This window comes from Microchirus variegatus (genome assembly GCF_963457635.1).
Source record: "Microchirus variegatus genome assembly, chromosome: 16".
In the NCBI taxonomy this organism is placed as follows: domain Eukaryota; kingdom Metazoa; phylum Chordata; class Actinopteri; order Pleuronectiformes; family Soleidae; genus Microchirus; species Microchirus variegatus.
Window position 1 is genome coordinate 5,984,023 of NC_139817.1, and position 17,120 is coordinate 6,001,142.

General features: G+C 41.8%; 1 protein-coding gene across 1 annotated transcript; it reads right to left on the reverse strand.

Annotated features, from left to right (window-relative positions):
• Window positions 1–1,552: 1,552 nt before the first annotated feature.
• LOC310938735 (immunoglobulin-like domain-containing receptor 2) lies at window positions 1,553–15,850 on the reverse strand (the record flags this gene model as incomplete). The annotated part of the gene is made up of 10 exons (XM_083903311.1): window positions 1,553–1,612; window positions 2,989–3,646; window positions 4,476–4,677; window positions 5,507–5,623; window positions 5,832–5,993; window positions 6,084–6,230; window positions 7,500–7,556; window positions 9,936–10,055; window positions 10,882–11,211; window positions 15,811–15,850. 10 exons carry the CDS (start codon window positions 15,848–15,850, stop codon window positions 1,577–1,579), a joined length of 1,869 nt encoding a protein of 622 aa, XP_083759437.1. The 3' UTR covers window positions 1,553–1,576.
• Between the last annotated feature and the right edge of the window lie 1,270 nt (window positions 15,851–17,120).

The following is a 17,120-nucleotide window of genomic DNA, read 5'->3' on the forward strand; positions in this document are numbered from 1 at the left end:
ACATGTTTTCATGCTGCTCAAACACTGCTAGCTACCTACCTCGATATCGATACCTCGATACCTTTTTAAATGAATGAATGTTGAATATACTCTTTATATGACTGTTTATGTTACTTGTTCCTCAGCAGGTAAACAAAAAGAGTGCATAATTAAAAAGCAGTGAAACCTGCACAATGTGAATGTAAATTGAATGAAGTAGAAGAAGAAGTGGGTCAGCTTCACACACATGCTGCTTTTCATTTGCTCGTTTCTGGCAACCATCCTGAGAGGTTAAAGGTCGCTCTCGGGATGAGTCATGTTGGACAAGTGGTGGGAGTTTCTTTGTGCGCTCATATTTACTTCTCTTACCCAGGACGTGAACCCCAGCGAGCTTCACCGAGGACACAAAACAAGCTCCGTCTGAATCTGGACTGGAGTGCTGCTCTCAGTGGGTGTCGAGTGTGCTCGGCGAATGAAAAGCCTTGCCGTCACACCAGCGTCTATGTTTTTCAATTAAATTCCTCCCGTCTCCGTGTCTCTGTATTTTCAAATTTACCCAGAACTTTATTTGTACGTCAGGCAACAGTAGAGACAAAAGAGTGAGACAAAATGTGACCACAAGAGAAGCAACTAAATGACATAAAATGTCCTGAAAGATACTTAAAGGACCCAAAAGAGACATAAAATGTCCTGAAAGAGATGCAGCATGACAACAAAGACACAAAATGACCACTGAACCTGAAGTTGATAACCAACACGGACAAGTAAAACGACAACAGCACCTTAAAATATACTTTATTTAAACCTTTCCAAGCACTGTGTTGACTGTGTGTATCTGATAAGCTACGATTAAAACACACACACACACACATAGGCTTTGTCCAAGGTACATAAACATTATCAAACTCAACAGCCAGATCTAATCCTGTGACAAACAAAAGGTATTTTTTATAACATAAACCACTGAAATATAAACAAATGTGAGCCTAAAAGAGTCGTTTTCACAACAAAAATACAAATTCAATGTCATATTTATGCAATAGTGATTCAAATATACAAATTCACGAGGGTAAAACACGTCAGCAGAGTTTTCTTTATTCAGAAAGTATTTAAGCAGTGCAATTAAAATCTGCAGACGACGTCAAGACTCAGAACTTACACAGAACAACAACAACAACAACAACACACATACATGAGTGAACCTGAGTTGCAGTGAACTGAGTACGAAGACTGTCGGACATTAATAAGACTGTAGTTTACAGAATACCTAATAATAATTATTATTATTTAAAAAACAACAACATCTTGGCACTGGTATGAAGTGAATCCAGTCACACAATTCAACAAATAAAGACGCACACACACAGACACACACAAACGTGTCGTAATTCATGCACTTTAGTATAAAAACATCCAGAAACACAAGCTGCACATGCTGCTTTTGTGCAATTTTTTTTTCCATCCGTACAGTTATTTCAGTGACTTCCAGAGCACGTATCCTGCACTTCCTGCAGCAGCAGCAGGGTGGCGCAAGTGAGCAGGCAGTGGAGGAGGAGGAGGCTGTGCAGGTGGACGAGGCTGCAGGAGGGAAACGGTGTCACACTATGAGAGAGTCCCTGCTCAGTGCAGTGCTCTGTCGGGGGGGAAACACCGAGAGCCACACGTTAGAGACGCTTTTTCCATTCCAGCTCGTGCTACGAGAGGGTTAGCCGTTAGCCGTCCGGCGTGTCACGTCTGAGGTATCCGAGGTTTAAAGGTGCAGTGCGTGAAATTTGTTTGTTGCTAAATATTTATGGAATTAAGACTTGTGTCCATATTTTCAAAAAACACTTTTCACAAAGCAAATAAAACATCGATTTAATACTTCAAAAATATTGTTAGTAAGATTATTAATCTACTAACTTAAAATAACTTAAAATTATTTTGTCGGATGTTGGTTCTTAAAAAGTGTTGTTTGCTTCTTAAAAATTGTTGTTTGCCTCTTAAAAAGTGTTGTTTGCTTCTTAAAAGTGTTGTTTGCTTCTTAAAAATTGTTGTTTACTTCTTAAAAATTGTTGTTTGCTTCTTAAAAATTGTGTTGAAAAGTGTTGTTTGCCTCTTAAAAATTGATATTTGCTTCTTAAAAGCGTTGTTTGCTCATATTTAGTTTGTCTCTAGCACCTGTTTCAGATTTGTGTGAATGTGAATATATGTAAATGTGGGATTTATGCACCCTCATGTACTCTTTGTTTGGAATAATTACAAAACCAAACACTTCAATTTATGTCAAATTAAAACAATTTTAACTTAAATTTGACACACTGCACCTTTAATCGCAATTTTGCAGAGACTGTGCAGCTCAAAGCTTTGTTAGTAAAGACTGTGAAGCAGAAAAAGCTTTTCTTTTTTTGTATGAAAATTCACTTCATTTCACATTCATCCATTCATTCATGTCATATTCAAACAGTTCTTTATGTTACAGCCACCTTTATGAAAACGTGCATAAACCTAATACTGACATACGTGACAGCTGAGCTCGTCTTTTATTCTAACTGTCCAAGTAAGATCTCCAGGACAGGAAATAGAGGAGTAGCATAAGTTTATAGATGTAGATTTTGGCACTAATAAAAAAAAGAATGAGGTCAGTTAAAGAAGCCACAAAAGCTTCTTCCTCTTTGAATGAGGATCACGGACATCAAACTTCTCAGGACTTTCAATGCTAACACTAATTTTAGTTAAACTAAAAAAAAAAATATCCAGTCCAAAACCAGTCCTGACTTGCAAAGTTCCCCTCGTAACAGAATAATTAGATTTTTTTTTTGTTTGAAAACAGAACAAACTGATGTTTTTGGTCTTTTCCTGGATCTGTTTCCAGTCAGAATAAAGACGAGTATCAACAGCCTCGTCCTGGATCTATTTACAGTATTGAGAGGCTCCTTTCCTGAAGGGCCTGGGGATTAAGGAAGGAAGGACAGAAGGACAGAAGGAAGGAAAGGAAGGAAGTCCTTGTTCCTGCTACAAGTAACTCACCAGGTTTCGGCTCCTGTCCCTCTCGTCCCTGCCTCCCTGCAGTGTGAGGGACGTTCCCAGCGGGGGCGGCCGGGTGTAAGAGAAAGGCCTCGCGGCTGGTTCAGTGGTCTTGTATCTGTCTGATCGTGGAGGCTCTGCGGTGCGGTACCGCTCGGCGGTGGCGTCGGCCCTGCGGTACCGCTCCGCCTCCAGCTCGCAGTACGGAGGCAAAGTGTCCTCCTCTTCTGGACGGTTGCTCGGCGACCGGCTGTAGTAGCTGTCGCTGCCCTTCCCCCTGGAGCTGCCTTTGGACGGCGTGTCGCTGTCCTCGTCCGCTCGCCCTCCTCCCCGACCCCTCGCCTTGCGCTCCACGGCGCTGTTGAGGAAGGCGTCGTCGTACGCTCGGTTCTGGGGCGGCCGCGCGGGACGATCGCTGTCCCACGTGTCCCGTCGCTTCTGTGGCAACGGCGAGGGGCTGCGGCGGCCCCAGCCGTCGTCCTCGTCCCTGCGGAATCGCCTGGGCGGGCTGTAATCCCGCTCGTAGCCGCGGTCCGGAGGCTCGCCCCTTCGGCCGGGAGGGCCGTAAGACCGGGCGAATTCCTCCAGCTCGTCCAGGGAGCCGGTGCGCCCTCTTCTGCTCAACGTCTTCCTCTTCATGTGCTCTGAGCGAGTGTTCCACCTATAGCAGCACGGAGAACCACACAGAGATGGAGTTTATATCTTATATGAACACACAAAAGAAGAGCAGATCACACAGGAAATGACATCACACAGAAGAAAAACGAAGATTTAGCGCCTTGTCCAGGATTAACAGATACAACGAGTGCGATTACATGGTTAAGTTCAACAAATAAGCTAGCGAAGGTGAATTAGCAAATGTTTCTTTAATCTTTGAGCCCTAATGGAGGGAATTGCTGGCGTAGAGTGAGACCACGAGGGCGTGTGAGGGTGAAACTAAGTTATGTCGAGGTTCCTGAGTTAAAGACAGAGACTCCTCCACTCCACAGCCGTCCTTTGCCAAGTGTGTCAGGGGAAGAACAACGAATCTCTTCAGCTTTGAAACACAAAATACAAGCCGTAGGCTGCTGTAGAAACACGACACCGCACTGAAGACGACCCCCTCCATAAAGCTAAACTTTTCTAATTCTAACGCTGTCATTCAATTCAAATCCCTGACAGAACCAGATTCAAAGATGTGCCACGACAGGTTGTGGTGAAAGGACAAGATCAGATATGTTTCTGCCATTAAACCCTCCAATAAAATTACAAAATGGACCTTTAAATTGAATCTATTGTGTGACACGGATGTGATGAAGTTAGCTGAAGGGTTTTGTATCCCACTATGGGATGCTGAACGGTTTTTAAATGAGAAGATAACGTTTTTTTATGAGTTGAGTGGTTTGAATGAGGCAGTTTTATTCAGCGTGGGTGAGCAGCAGCTGCAAAGCAACTGGAAAAATAATGATGAAATCCCACATGAGTCGACAAAAACACTGCAAACGCCGTACCTTCTGTCCAGTTCGTCGTCTGAGAGGTTTCCTCTGTCCCGCCTGAGCCTGTGGCTCTGCGTACGCGGCGCCGCTCTCACGAGCGACCGCTCGTCGAGATCCGAGATGGGCGGCAGCGCCTTCATCTGGACCGTCTGATAGGTGTGTCTGAAGTCGGCCGTACCTCCGTCGTGCAGGGAGCTCAGCTCTGACAGGCTACTGGCTGTTGAAAAAGAACAAAAAATCACGTCACGGTAACCGACGTCTTTTCAGCGAGGGCAGTTAGACGACGTGAAGGATTAGACAAACACTAGAGACACAAAACATGCACACGGAAGAGGAAGACGTGGACAAACACACACGCTGTCACACCACCACACCATAGATACGTCAATAAAACGTGGACGTAGTCTTTAGGTTGCAAAACAAAACCCTCAAGATGTCATATTTATTCAGATTAAAGGACAGTCCTTTATAATCCATAGTATAGGCTATGAAGTAGGTTGTAGGTTCAATCCCTGACGTTGACATTGCTGCCGATATGTCACATCTGGATGACATTTTCTTTCAGAATCTGTCTATTATTTACTTGATTAATCGATTAATCGGTTGGTCCATATTTTGCCCAAACCTCCAAATGCCTTTTTTTTTTTTTTTTTTTTTTTCTTAAATCCACAAACCAAAATTATTCAGTTTTAATAATTCTGTCATTATTTGGCACAAAGAAACCACATTTTAGAAGCTTAGAAGACCCCCACTCAAACCGAATAATCAATTATATAAATAATTATTAATTGTCGATGAATAAAGCAGCTTTAACTGTTTATCAAAACTAGAAAAGCGCTCTATAAATACATCCTAGGGACAAAGATATTTCAATTTAAAATTAGGCAAATTTTTGCAATCAGCATTTTCGCCCCCTGGTGGCTATATCTAAAACAGTAACTTCCTGCGTAGTCTCACCCTGCAAACCAGAATTCTACGTCCACATTTCACATATACAGTATCGTCTATGTGCCACACAGAGACCGGCCTCATCTGTGCAGGCTTACGTTTGAGCGCGGCGGCCATCTTGGCAGGCGGCACCTGAGCCAGCTCCTTCTCTATGTAGTACAGGACTTTCATTGAGTCCTGGTCTGGACTGGCTTTGAGTCGGTAACCACTGCGCACTGTGGATGTAGACACACGCACACGTTCGAGCGTGCAAACACACGGTAATCATGCAAAGACCCCAAAAATTTAGACTACAAAACAAACATGCAGGAGGCTGACGGACATTTCTCTACGTTAGAGACAGACTGAAGATGAGGGACGGTGGACAAAATGACGGTTAGTGAGGTCAATGTTGTTGGAACGGATCAGTTTAATAGCACTTACCTCCAGCCAGGTTGTTCTCCACTGAGGGCATAGAGGTGATCTTTGGATCCATGTGGGAAGGCGGGACCAGAGGGACCACAGAAGGGACACCGGGGATGTAGTAGGGATACACAGGTATCTGTGCCTGTTGTCCAGCTTTTGCCATCTTCCCCGCCTCATACACTGTGAGGGGGAAAAAGTGCTCGCCCGTTATCGGTTTGCAGTACTAAAAGTGTTTTTTTCTTAGGTTGTTTTTTTTCTCGCGTTACTCACGGTGACGCGGGCAGCAGCAGGAGTCGGGACAGCAGCAGCAGCGTACGTAGCAGCAGCAGGAGTGAGGACAACACTGACACCAGCAGATTCCCATGAACAACAGGAACAGGACGCTGCCCAGGGCCACAGATCCCACAAACGCCCACTCTGAAACACACACACACACACAGTGCATGTTAATTTAACTGGATTTATAAATGGTGCAACAACTCCAAAGTGCCATATTAGTCTCATCAGGGCCGGCCCAAGCCTTTGTGGGGCCACTACGACCACCTCAGAGGAGCTGGTGTTTGACTGTTATTGATACCAATGTAATACTTTAAATATATTAAAATAAATAACATTATAGCTGTGTTACTTACACCAAACCAGGGTCACTCTTGTTTGTTTTTACCTTAGAGGACAGTAAAATAAAAAAAGTGTGCTAGTATTAATTTGCACCTAACCCTAACCCAAAACTAAGAATAGATGCAAATGTGCACTAAATGAGTAAACTACAAAATAAAATAAAATAACTTAAGCTCAACATTATATAGATGTCGAATTATATCTAAAGCTATCCATATTTCTTACTTATTTTTTTTACATACTGCTGGGGGCCCCTAGGGATCAGGGGTGCCCCAAGCAGTTTGCATATGCCTTGGGCCGGCTCTGTGTCTCATAACAACTGTGTCAATACACAGTGGAATAAAGTTAAATGCCTCATAAAGGACAATTTAGAACTTGGAAATAATTAGAAAGCTTATGTTTATCATTTGTACAGATGACAAAATGCTAAAGTTAAGCAGAATGTTGTTTAAATATTGTTTATTTTTACTTCTCCACTTCTTTAAGTTATTAGTTTTATCTGCTGACTGCTTTTAACTTGTGCGTTTGCAGGAAAAATATATATTTTTTAACAATATTAAACTGATTTCACGGTGCATCAATAACACAACATCATCTGCATATCAGTTCATCCCCTACATCTTGTATTTACTATGTTGTTGAAAACATAGTAAATAAAAGGGGCAGAGTTATCAGTTGCCCCTTTAATTATAATTCTCCGATGTTATGTTTGTGTGTCTTTCCAAATAAGGATCAAAAACAACAACCGACGCGAGATCTCCGGGGAACTCTAAGTGACTCTTATCCATCAGCACATCATCAAAGCGTCCTGACTCTAACGACACACTTCCTCTGGGTGTCAACAAATGTGGACTAGAGATAAAGAACGGGTGTAAATATGTGACTTTTGTTGCTTCAATAACCTCCAAACTGTGTGTGTGTGTGTGTGTGTTAAAGTTCTACTTTTGACAAGAGCTCATTTGTTAGTGAAACAGAGTTTTTCTTGGGTTAGTCAGTCAGTGAGAATCAAATATCGGGGGCAGCACGAAGGAAGCTGGAAGGGTTGGGTTAGTACATAAAGTGCCGTACCTGGCATAACCTCCACATTAAACTCAGGTAGGAGATCGTCCCGCTCACCTTTCCTGCCTGCAGAGAGAGGGAGAGCAAACAGGTGAAGGCCGGCAGAGGAAGCAAGAAGCAGGGGGTCAAACAAAAGAGTGTCGGGTGGCAAATTTGGTGATAGAGCAAAATGTTGAGCGGTCATGCGATTTACAAAGTTGGATTTCTAACGAAAGGCTAAAATCTGTTTTTTCTGTTCTGTCCCTGTTGGCAGCCATGTTTAGAGCAGCCTTGTATCAAGTACTTTAAAGGGACACTTGAGTAAAAGTACACGTATTTTACCAGAAAATGTCTTTGGACGAAGTTGAAGTCAAATACTACTTCAGGAAGTCTCAAAAGTAAGTACGTTTTTTTGACGGGGAAAAGTGAGCAGCTAGATTAGAGTGACAATAGCTCAGTGGTATAGTGTGTTGTCTTTCAACTGGAAGGTTGTGGGATCAATTCCCAGCTCCTTGGGCCCCATGTTGCTGTGGCGGCAGTGTGCGAGCAAGAATGAAAGAAATAATGTGCTCAGTGAACAGCAAAACGCTAAAAAAGCTCTATATAAATACAGACCATTTACCAACACTTCTTCTTCTACTATCTTGATTTGTTAGTAATGTAGCGTCCGAGGTGTAGGAGGCTTGTAAAACAAATAACAGAGTAAAGTACCAGGTACGGTAGCCCCTCAGGACTTCCGCGGAAAGACCATCCAATCACAGACAAATGTTGTGTTTTTTCTTCCTTTGTTTGTGTTCGCGTGGTATATTATAGCCATCGTATTGTGGGAATGTGTAAAAACCTGCGGTCCTGAACGCATCATGTTAAAAACCAGGAAGTGTATCGTCATAAGCAACATATGCGTTCATGGAAGCGGATCTCATCGGCTCTGTTGTTGTTGTAAACCAAATAACTGACAGATATCTACAGCCATAAAATCAAAATAAATCCAGGCGGCTTGATTAGAGGGTTAAATTAAATACATAAACATAAGAGAGCACATAGTTTATTTAAAGGTTGAATTTCCCTTTCAGTCTAAATTTAGGATTAAGTGACCTGAGTGAATCCTGCGCTACGTAACGCACATATTCAACGACGACTGATGGAACTGGGGCGCACAAACCGTTCCAGGGCAGTCGGTTTGGGAAAACAAAGCCTCTCTTGTTGCTTTACGGACGAGATAACCAGGTCAAAGAATGCAAAAAAATCAGTGTTTCTCATGACGACGATAATTAGAGCGACGACTCGTCACTGTCCGAGACTGAGCGAGATGAAATCAGTGATCCTGCTCTGCTGGCCTGGCACACGCTCATCTACATACCGTAAAAGCTCAGTAACGCCGAGTAACCTGAGAGAGCAGCGCAGCTATGCAGGTTTGAGGAGGAGGAGGAAGGAGGGAGTGAAAGATGCAGAGGGAACATGGAAGGTTGAGGGATTTTGTGAGAAAGAAGGCGTCGGAGAAGAAAAACGAAGCCACAGACGAAAGAGATTGTGTAGATTTATCTTATTCAGTAAAAGGTGAGGTGAGAGTTTGACAGCATTGAACTTTAGATAACAGAAGAAAGACATTAAGAGTGGAAAATGTGTGGATTTACTGGAGAATAGTTGCTACAATATTCATGGATTTTGAAGCGAAACCACTATCAGGAGTTTCAAACTGACCTTGTATGTATGAATATTGTCTTCAAAAACAGTTTTTCTCACTTTCTAATTTCAATTTTGTGGCAGCTTCAAGGACAAAAAAGTGCAGTCCTGTTTCACGTGCTTTGTTCTTCTCTCCTGAGATTATAATCAGATTAACGTGCTATGGAGGCCGAGATTGTGAGTGAGCAGACTTTGACACCAGCTCATCAAGAGAAAACAGAGTTTGTTTCTTTCTACTTTCTCTTGCTTCCTCTCTCTCCCTCTTCACGTCCTCAATCAGCAGCAGAGGCCCTTGACTAGTGCTCATGTCTCCCTTGAAAAACCAGGTCGCCACGGTAACGGCTTAAGGAGTGCCGTTTGGCAACAATGGTCGCACCACAATCTCTCGCTCGCTCTCCCCCGGTGAGCAGACGGCAGACTCCTGGTTTCATTAGCAGTAAGACGGTGAATATCTGACCTTTGACACCACAACATTAGTTGCGGGAGCTTCATGTAATCATTAATCAGCAGCACTTGCTGTAAACTATAAACATAGTGTTAAGATCAGGTCTCAAACCTGCAGCTCGTGGACTACATATGGCCTCTTTATATTCTTATTATTACTATTATTATTATTATTACTCTTGCCTTTGCAGCAAGAAGACCAGGCTCCGCGACCTGGTCGGGACAAGGTCCTTTCTACATGATGTTTGTGGAGGATGAAGTGGTAGAAGATGGATTTTTAAGTTTTATATGTATGGGGGAAACAACTGTTGACAACGTGGCACAACATTAAAAATATACCTAGTACAAGTAACTCCAGCTGGCCTTCGCTCTTCCCCTCCAGATCGTCCGCGATGATGATTTTACAGACGTACACGCCGCTGTCGCCCCACTGCAGCTCCCCGATCCTCAGGTCTGCTTCTGCACCAGGACCAGAAAAAAAACGAAAGGTGAATGAAAATGACATCTCCTAGCCAAAGGGTGAAAAAGGCCTTTTGAGTATACTTTATGCCACCATTTTTCAACAGAAAACCAAATGGACAAACCAGCCAGTGCATATGTGTTTCGCATTTTGATGCAGAACTTTACAATGCAACTTATCTTTTCTGGTATGCAAAGGCTACCGTAGTTCCCGAAAGCTTAAAGCACAAGCTTAGATTATTAGTCAATGATGACTGATGAGTTCTTAAGACCAACAGTTGATTCATGATGACGGTTCATTCTCACTCGGGACAGAACAGAAGACATCTGTTGTGTCTTGATAAGGCTCGATGTTAAAAGGGAGTGTGGCTGCATCAGTGTGCATGTGCTTTGATTTATTTATTGCCTCTTTGGGACCTTTTTCTGTCATAAACACCGACCTTGTCGGGACCAGGAGTCCTTGTGGAGACGGAAACCCTAGTCCTATTGAGGCAGGACCTCGTTTCTAAGGAACAAATCAATGCAGTGTCCTCACAAGAATAGCTGTGCAAACTTCTGTGTGTGTGTGTGTGTGTGTGTGTGTGTGTGTGTCATGCTGCTCTATTGTGAGACAAAGACAAAAGAAGTTTATCTGGACAACAGGAAACAGCTCTGACTCCTGTGCTTTGGGATGAATCTTGTGCAGCAGCGGTCAAACAGCTGCAGCAGCTCTTCCTCCTTAAAGGGGAATTCTGGGACTCTTCATATAACACTCTGAGCAATGTATTACCAAAACTTTAAGGCCCTTTAAGTCATACATTATGGAGGATAAGAATGATCACATTACTGTGTACGAAGGTTATGTCTCTTCCTTTGTAGTGCTCCGCCAGCGTTATGGAGGCTCCCTGCATCGAGGCCACGATCCGGACTGTGCGGCTGCTGTCGGAGCACTCCAGGTGGGAAGAGGGTCCGAGGTCGGAGGCCTGCACGCCGAGATTCTCCGGCAGGCTGAAGGACTCGCGCGTGCGGTCCCGACAGTAGGACTTGTACCACCACTGCACCACCGGCGGCTGGGTGGAGGACGTTTGGTACTGGCACGGGAGGACCACGGACTGGAAGAGCATGGCGAACTGGTGCTTCTCCCGCACCGTGACGTGGACGCCATCGCACACACACACTGACGCAGAAAAAACAAAACAGGGACAGAATGTGGCAATAAGTGGTTGATACGTCCATGCAGTTACACATCAGTTTATCTTTTCCAAGATTAAAATCTCAATGCTATTTCACGAAATATCTACTGCATATTATTATTTGTTATTATACCTTAATCGTACCGGAAAACCAGCATGTTCTATATGTGTGATACGTGGCTACTTCCTGTCAACCTTATCCATCACCCCACTTTTGAACATCCATCCATCTTCTATCAGCCATCATTACTCCTTTACACCAGTGGGCAATGTCATATCCAACTAATATTTGGAACGTTTTTGGGTTGTCGGAAGAAAACCACCAGAAAAACTAATGCAAACAAGAAAAGATGGAGGATTCAGTAGAGTTTACGTAATTGTAAACGCAGTCAACTGTCCATGTCTGTAGAGATGGTACATACCCTATGGTATGAGAACACCTTGACACCTGTGACCCTTCAGTGATAGGCTTTCCTCTTGGCATTGGGCTGGCCCAAAACTGGTTGTGGGCTCGTCCGGGATTTGAACCCGGGACCTCTCACACCCGAAGCGAGAATCATGCCCCTAGACCAACGAGCCACGAGTACTGAAACTTTTCCAACGTATAAAGTACTGGTGTCGTTTAGATGCCTATAAAGGTATGTATATTTGAGCCATTCCATTAGGAATAGTACCCAAAATAAGTTCAATTTTTGGCACCCTTCTCCTGGGGTACCAGAGTAAAATAGTAGCCGCAAAACCAAGCAGGAAACAAAGAGCTCCTGGATGTTCTCCATTTTTGTCAGTCCAACTTCATGCTACAAACCCGCCTAAGATACCGATCGATAACCTGACCCAGTGCTTTATCAAACCGAAATCGTACCAATGACGGAAACACAGCTTTATTGAGTTGCCAGTTAATGCAGTCTGTCCAAAATTCATCCAACCTTCATGTTCAATCCTTGCTGAAAGTCTAGCTTCACACAATCCTTCTTTGTTGCTCATCAGGGTGTGGATCATGAGTGTTTGTGGGTTTAAAAAAAATTATATTATATTATATATAAAAATGTATACAGGTTTAGAGCTAATATTAGACTTGGTCCAATTTGATGGACAGATTAAAGGAAATCTAACTTCCAACTTTCCCAGGAAATGTAGAAAGCTCAGGATGGCGATGGTTTGACCCCTTTGATTGGAAAGGTATGTCTTCCCCAGCTGGTATGAATGGCATGCAGTGAGGCCCGCAAGGTGTTTTCAATATATTTAGTCTACACTCGTTGATAAAAGAACTGGGATAGACTAAACTTCACAAGGCTGTCTCTTCACACTGCGTTAGCTTCAGCTGAGTGGACATGAGTGCAGTGTAAACGACTGTGGGAGGATGTGCAGTACAGTAAGGTTGTGTCTCTTGTTCGTCTTTGGCAGATGATTCATGATGATTCTACACCTTGGTCATAATTTCTCCCGTCAAATCAAACAGAGGTAGATAAAAAAAAAAAGAAAAAAAGAGCAGCAGAGATTAGGTGTGTGGGGGCTCCTCTGTTGCTCGGTACCAGGGTCAGGAAGGTCAAATTCCAGTATGTGTGGGGGGCTGGGAGTCCTGCGGGAGGAGGCAGGGGGTTGTCATCACAGAGGGAGGGGGATCAGTGGAGTGAGCGGTGAGACGACTCGTGGGTGCTTCTTTTTTTTTTTTCTGCTCATCATATTAGCCTAAGGTGGGGCAGGAACTGGCTCTAAACGTCGTTTCCCAGAAGACAGGAAATGAAAACAAAAGCAAGTCCGCGACTCTCTACAGCCTCTGATCCAGACCACGAAGAAGAGACGCACATATATATATATATATATATATATATATATATATATATATATATATATATAGTACAGTCTGGGTTTATCTTGTTTATCTATAGAATAGATGCATGTTTGCTCTTTGGGAGGCCACAAAAAGACTCATTTTAATTTCCATTTCCAGCCATTCCTACACTTGATGATGTCATTTTAAATTCAGAAAATCACTCCCCTTAACTGAGATAAAAACTTAAGCCTCTTTCATACTAAAATTAGCAGGTTACATTATTTTTAAACAGAATTATTGTCAATTCTATTGTAAATGGGAACACAATTTACCAAAAATGACCTGAAAAAGTCTTAAACTACTCAGGAAAATGTTTTCTGACACTGTAAATCAAGTAAACTCCTTTCTCCCATAATCTTCTATTCAAGTCTGAGCTCTTTTTGCAATCGGCAGTGTCGCCCCCTGGTGGCTATTCAATACATTCTTACTTCCTGTTTAGCTTCAGGAAACATACCAGACTTTTTCTACTTACAGTCTACAATCAACGCGCAGTATTTCTATTTAATCAACTACTTTGATTCAAAACAATATGCTCTATTTTCTTATGTATTTCTTTTTATGAAGTCTCGCAGCCCACTTGCAGTACTTGCAGCGACCAGCAGGGGCCACTTTTGGGTATCACTGTCAAAATCCGGATAATCAGGACAGTGTTTGTTTTAGTTTGAAACTGTGAACATTGAGTTACCGTAATTTTCTGCTCTAGTTCTGTCGTAGAGCACCACCGTGAGTTTAAAAAAAAAAAAAAACAGAGGTTTGTCCCTTTAATGACATCCTGGGCCCAGTCAGACAGGGTGATGATGGGTGATTAAGCTCAATTATTTTACAGGAGGAGAAGGAGGAGGAGCGAGCGAACTCCCATGAAAAAAGCAGTGGTCCTCCCTTTGTTTCTTTTTATGGGCCAGTCCATTGTTAGTCCTCCCCCTCCTCCCGTCCCATTTGAGGAGCAGAGAGAGAGAGGGGAGGGGGTGAGGCCGCAGACTCCTAACCAATGGGATTGCATGGCCTCCTCCAGCTGGGTGTGAACGGACCAATGGTCTGCAGGAGATTTAAACCAAACTGTTATTGGCTTGAGGTGATAGGAGGTTGGAAAGGAAACACAACAGAAACTGTGGGATGAATCACCTTTAACTGCTGTTTACAGAGCGTCGACTCACTGTACGTTAATGAGCAGGTAACAGAGGTGACAGACAGTCTCCGCCTCCACCTGTCAGCACACATAAGGCCTTATTTAAAAAAAAACAGCAGTGTGAGGTCACACATGTATTCCAGGTCAGCGTTCTGCTTTTGCTGCTGCTTCCTGAACACGGTCAGACTTTTTCCTGTCCAGCGCTGTCACGTTTCCTGCCATTTCTGCTTGGCGCATTCCTTCACATTGAATCATTAGCCCAAAAAGAAAGAAACAAACAAAAGACTACGGGGGGGAGGAACGCTGATAGGAGCGAAACAGTCTGTGTGTCCGATAAGAGATTTCACATGAAGCTAAATATTTATTTTATGAGTGCACTATTTCTAAATCACATCACAAGTTAACAAGTTGTTGCAGCTAAGTTGCAGCAGCAGGTGCATTTAAAGAATACCTAGGTCACGTATATTATCAAAAATATAGCGTTATTGATTGTTTTGTGTACAATTCTCAAATGTATTCTTACTGCATTCACTCTGATGTCATAAATAACCAAGAAGAAGCATCAGCATCTTCATATTTGAAGGTTTGAATCAGAGAATGACTCAGCGTCACATGATCAGAACGGTTATGGCTTAGTTTACTGTCGAAATCTGTTCAAGCTCAAATACATGTTTTAGACACCTTTATCGAGTTAAGAATAAAAGGCTCCTTTTTTATACGTTTCATACTACAGATATTCTATTTGATTGTAATAGATATCTTTAGATACAGTATACATATATATTCATATCTAAACAGTGTTGAGATTCATTTATTTGGTTTTATTTTGTAGTTGAAAATTTGCTAATTTAGAGCACATTTGAACATTTGTTTTAAGTTTTAAAAACCACAGTCATTAAAGTGGTTTACTCGTGTTCAAGTTCAATATCTTTGAGGCAAATAACAAACAAACAAACACTTTAATTCTAATGCAATTTATAGTGTCACGTTGGGACTGCAATGATTATTTAATTAATCGATTATTAAATTATTACTTTATTTGAGTGGTTTTTTTTTCTCCAAATAATTAAAACCAGATTTCTGTTGGTCGACATGTGGAGGATAAAGCGGTAGAAGATGAATTAATGAATGAAAGATTTCTGATTTCCCAGCTTCTTAAATGTGAATATTGTCTGTTTTCCTTTATCCATGTAACAAAATTAAAACTCTTTTTTGTTATACATTGGTATCAATTTATAGTCAAACATCAGCTACTACGAGGTGGTGGGAGGAGCCCCCCCCCCCTAAATCAAATTCAACTTAGGACCCCAGAAAGGCTTGGCCCGGCACTGCTCTATATTGTTATATGGATTTTAAGCTAGCACCTCTTTCAATAACGAAATTTCACAACAAATTGTAGACATTAAATATGAAATAGGGTGAAACGTGGTTCAAAATATAATATTAATCAACTTAAATGATGTATGAGGCAAAAACAAACGCGCTGTTTCCCAGGAGTTCCGTTATGTGTGAAGTTAACGGTGCCCGGGATAATTGTGGGATCAACCTGTTGCGCCGTTGTCGTGTGAAGTTTGCGCATTTTTAACGAAGATGGCGGATTTCGCGAAAAGCAAACAGACTCACATGATGCTCCCAGTAGAACAGCCAGTCGGAAAAAGGTCATTATATTGTCCGGTGTTACAGTGAAGTGGAGTTTATCCGCATGTTGCTCATGTCGGTGAAATAATCCTCAGACTGAGAGCAGCAGGGAACAGGACTCAGCCTCCGACTAACGGGACTGTACCACTTCACACGGAGGGGAGTCCAAGACCGAGGAACACATCAAAAACAAGTGCTAACGACTTTAAAACTTTTGTGTGTGTTTTTCAATTTAATGTGGTTTTATTTTCTTTAAACAGCAGCGTCACTTTTATTTAGTGAGGTTTGCCCAGGTGCACGAGCTGGAGGGTGGGGGCGAAATCTTTGAACTGCACACACTGCGCAATTTTACCCACTTTATTTTATTATAGTAATAAAAAAAACTACATTTGGAAATTTCACTGCATAAAAACATTATAGTCAATGTAGAATACATTAAAGTCAGAATTATGGCTTTAACCTCAGAATTCTGCCTTTAATCTCACATACAAAAAAAATAAAAACAAGCAATAAAACATTACCATTACATATGATTAAAAATAAATTCTTATTAGCTTATCATTAGATAAGGATTTTAATTAATTAATCAATTGAAATTACAAATGTATTTTTTACAGTGCCTTGTATGGAAGCCCGTTTCCGCCACAAAAATTATGAGATAAATGTCGAAATTATGAGATAAAAAGTCATAATTATGAGATTAAAAGTTGAAATTGTGAGATAAAAAGTCATAATTTCGACTCATAATTAATTATGACATAGTATCTCATAATTTCGACTTTTTATCTCATAATTTCGACTTTTTATCTCATAATTATGACTTTCTGTCTTATCATTTTGATTTGGTATCTGGCTATTTTTTTCCCCCAAGTTGCGCAAACGGGCTTCCATAGGCCTTGACATTATTTTGGAAAATATTTTTTGAAATGTGTATTTTACCATGCAAAAAAAAAAATGCAAAAATAACACAAAATATTCTCAGGAATTTGGAGCCAAAGAGGTTCCACAACATTTCTGTAGGATGAAACAAAGAGTAAAAAAATTTGAAAAATAAATTGGAGTGGTCCATATCACATCCTCCAAGGCCTAGATCATACTTTCTTATTTCCCTGTGTGCACAGAAGTCCACGTTCACAGATTGCACACGCTCCCTATAGTATGTTGTTATGTGCCAGGCATTCCTTGAATTTATAGGTAAACAGAGAGCAAGATTTTTCCATCAAACCTTCCTCTAAATTCATATATTGCTAATTGTACACTAAGTTAATAGAATTGTATTCTATATCCATATTGTT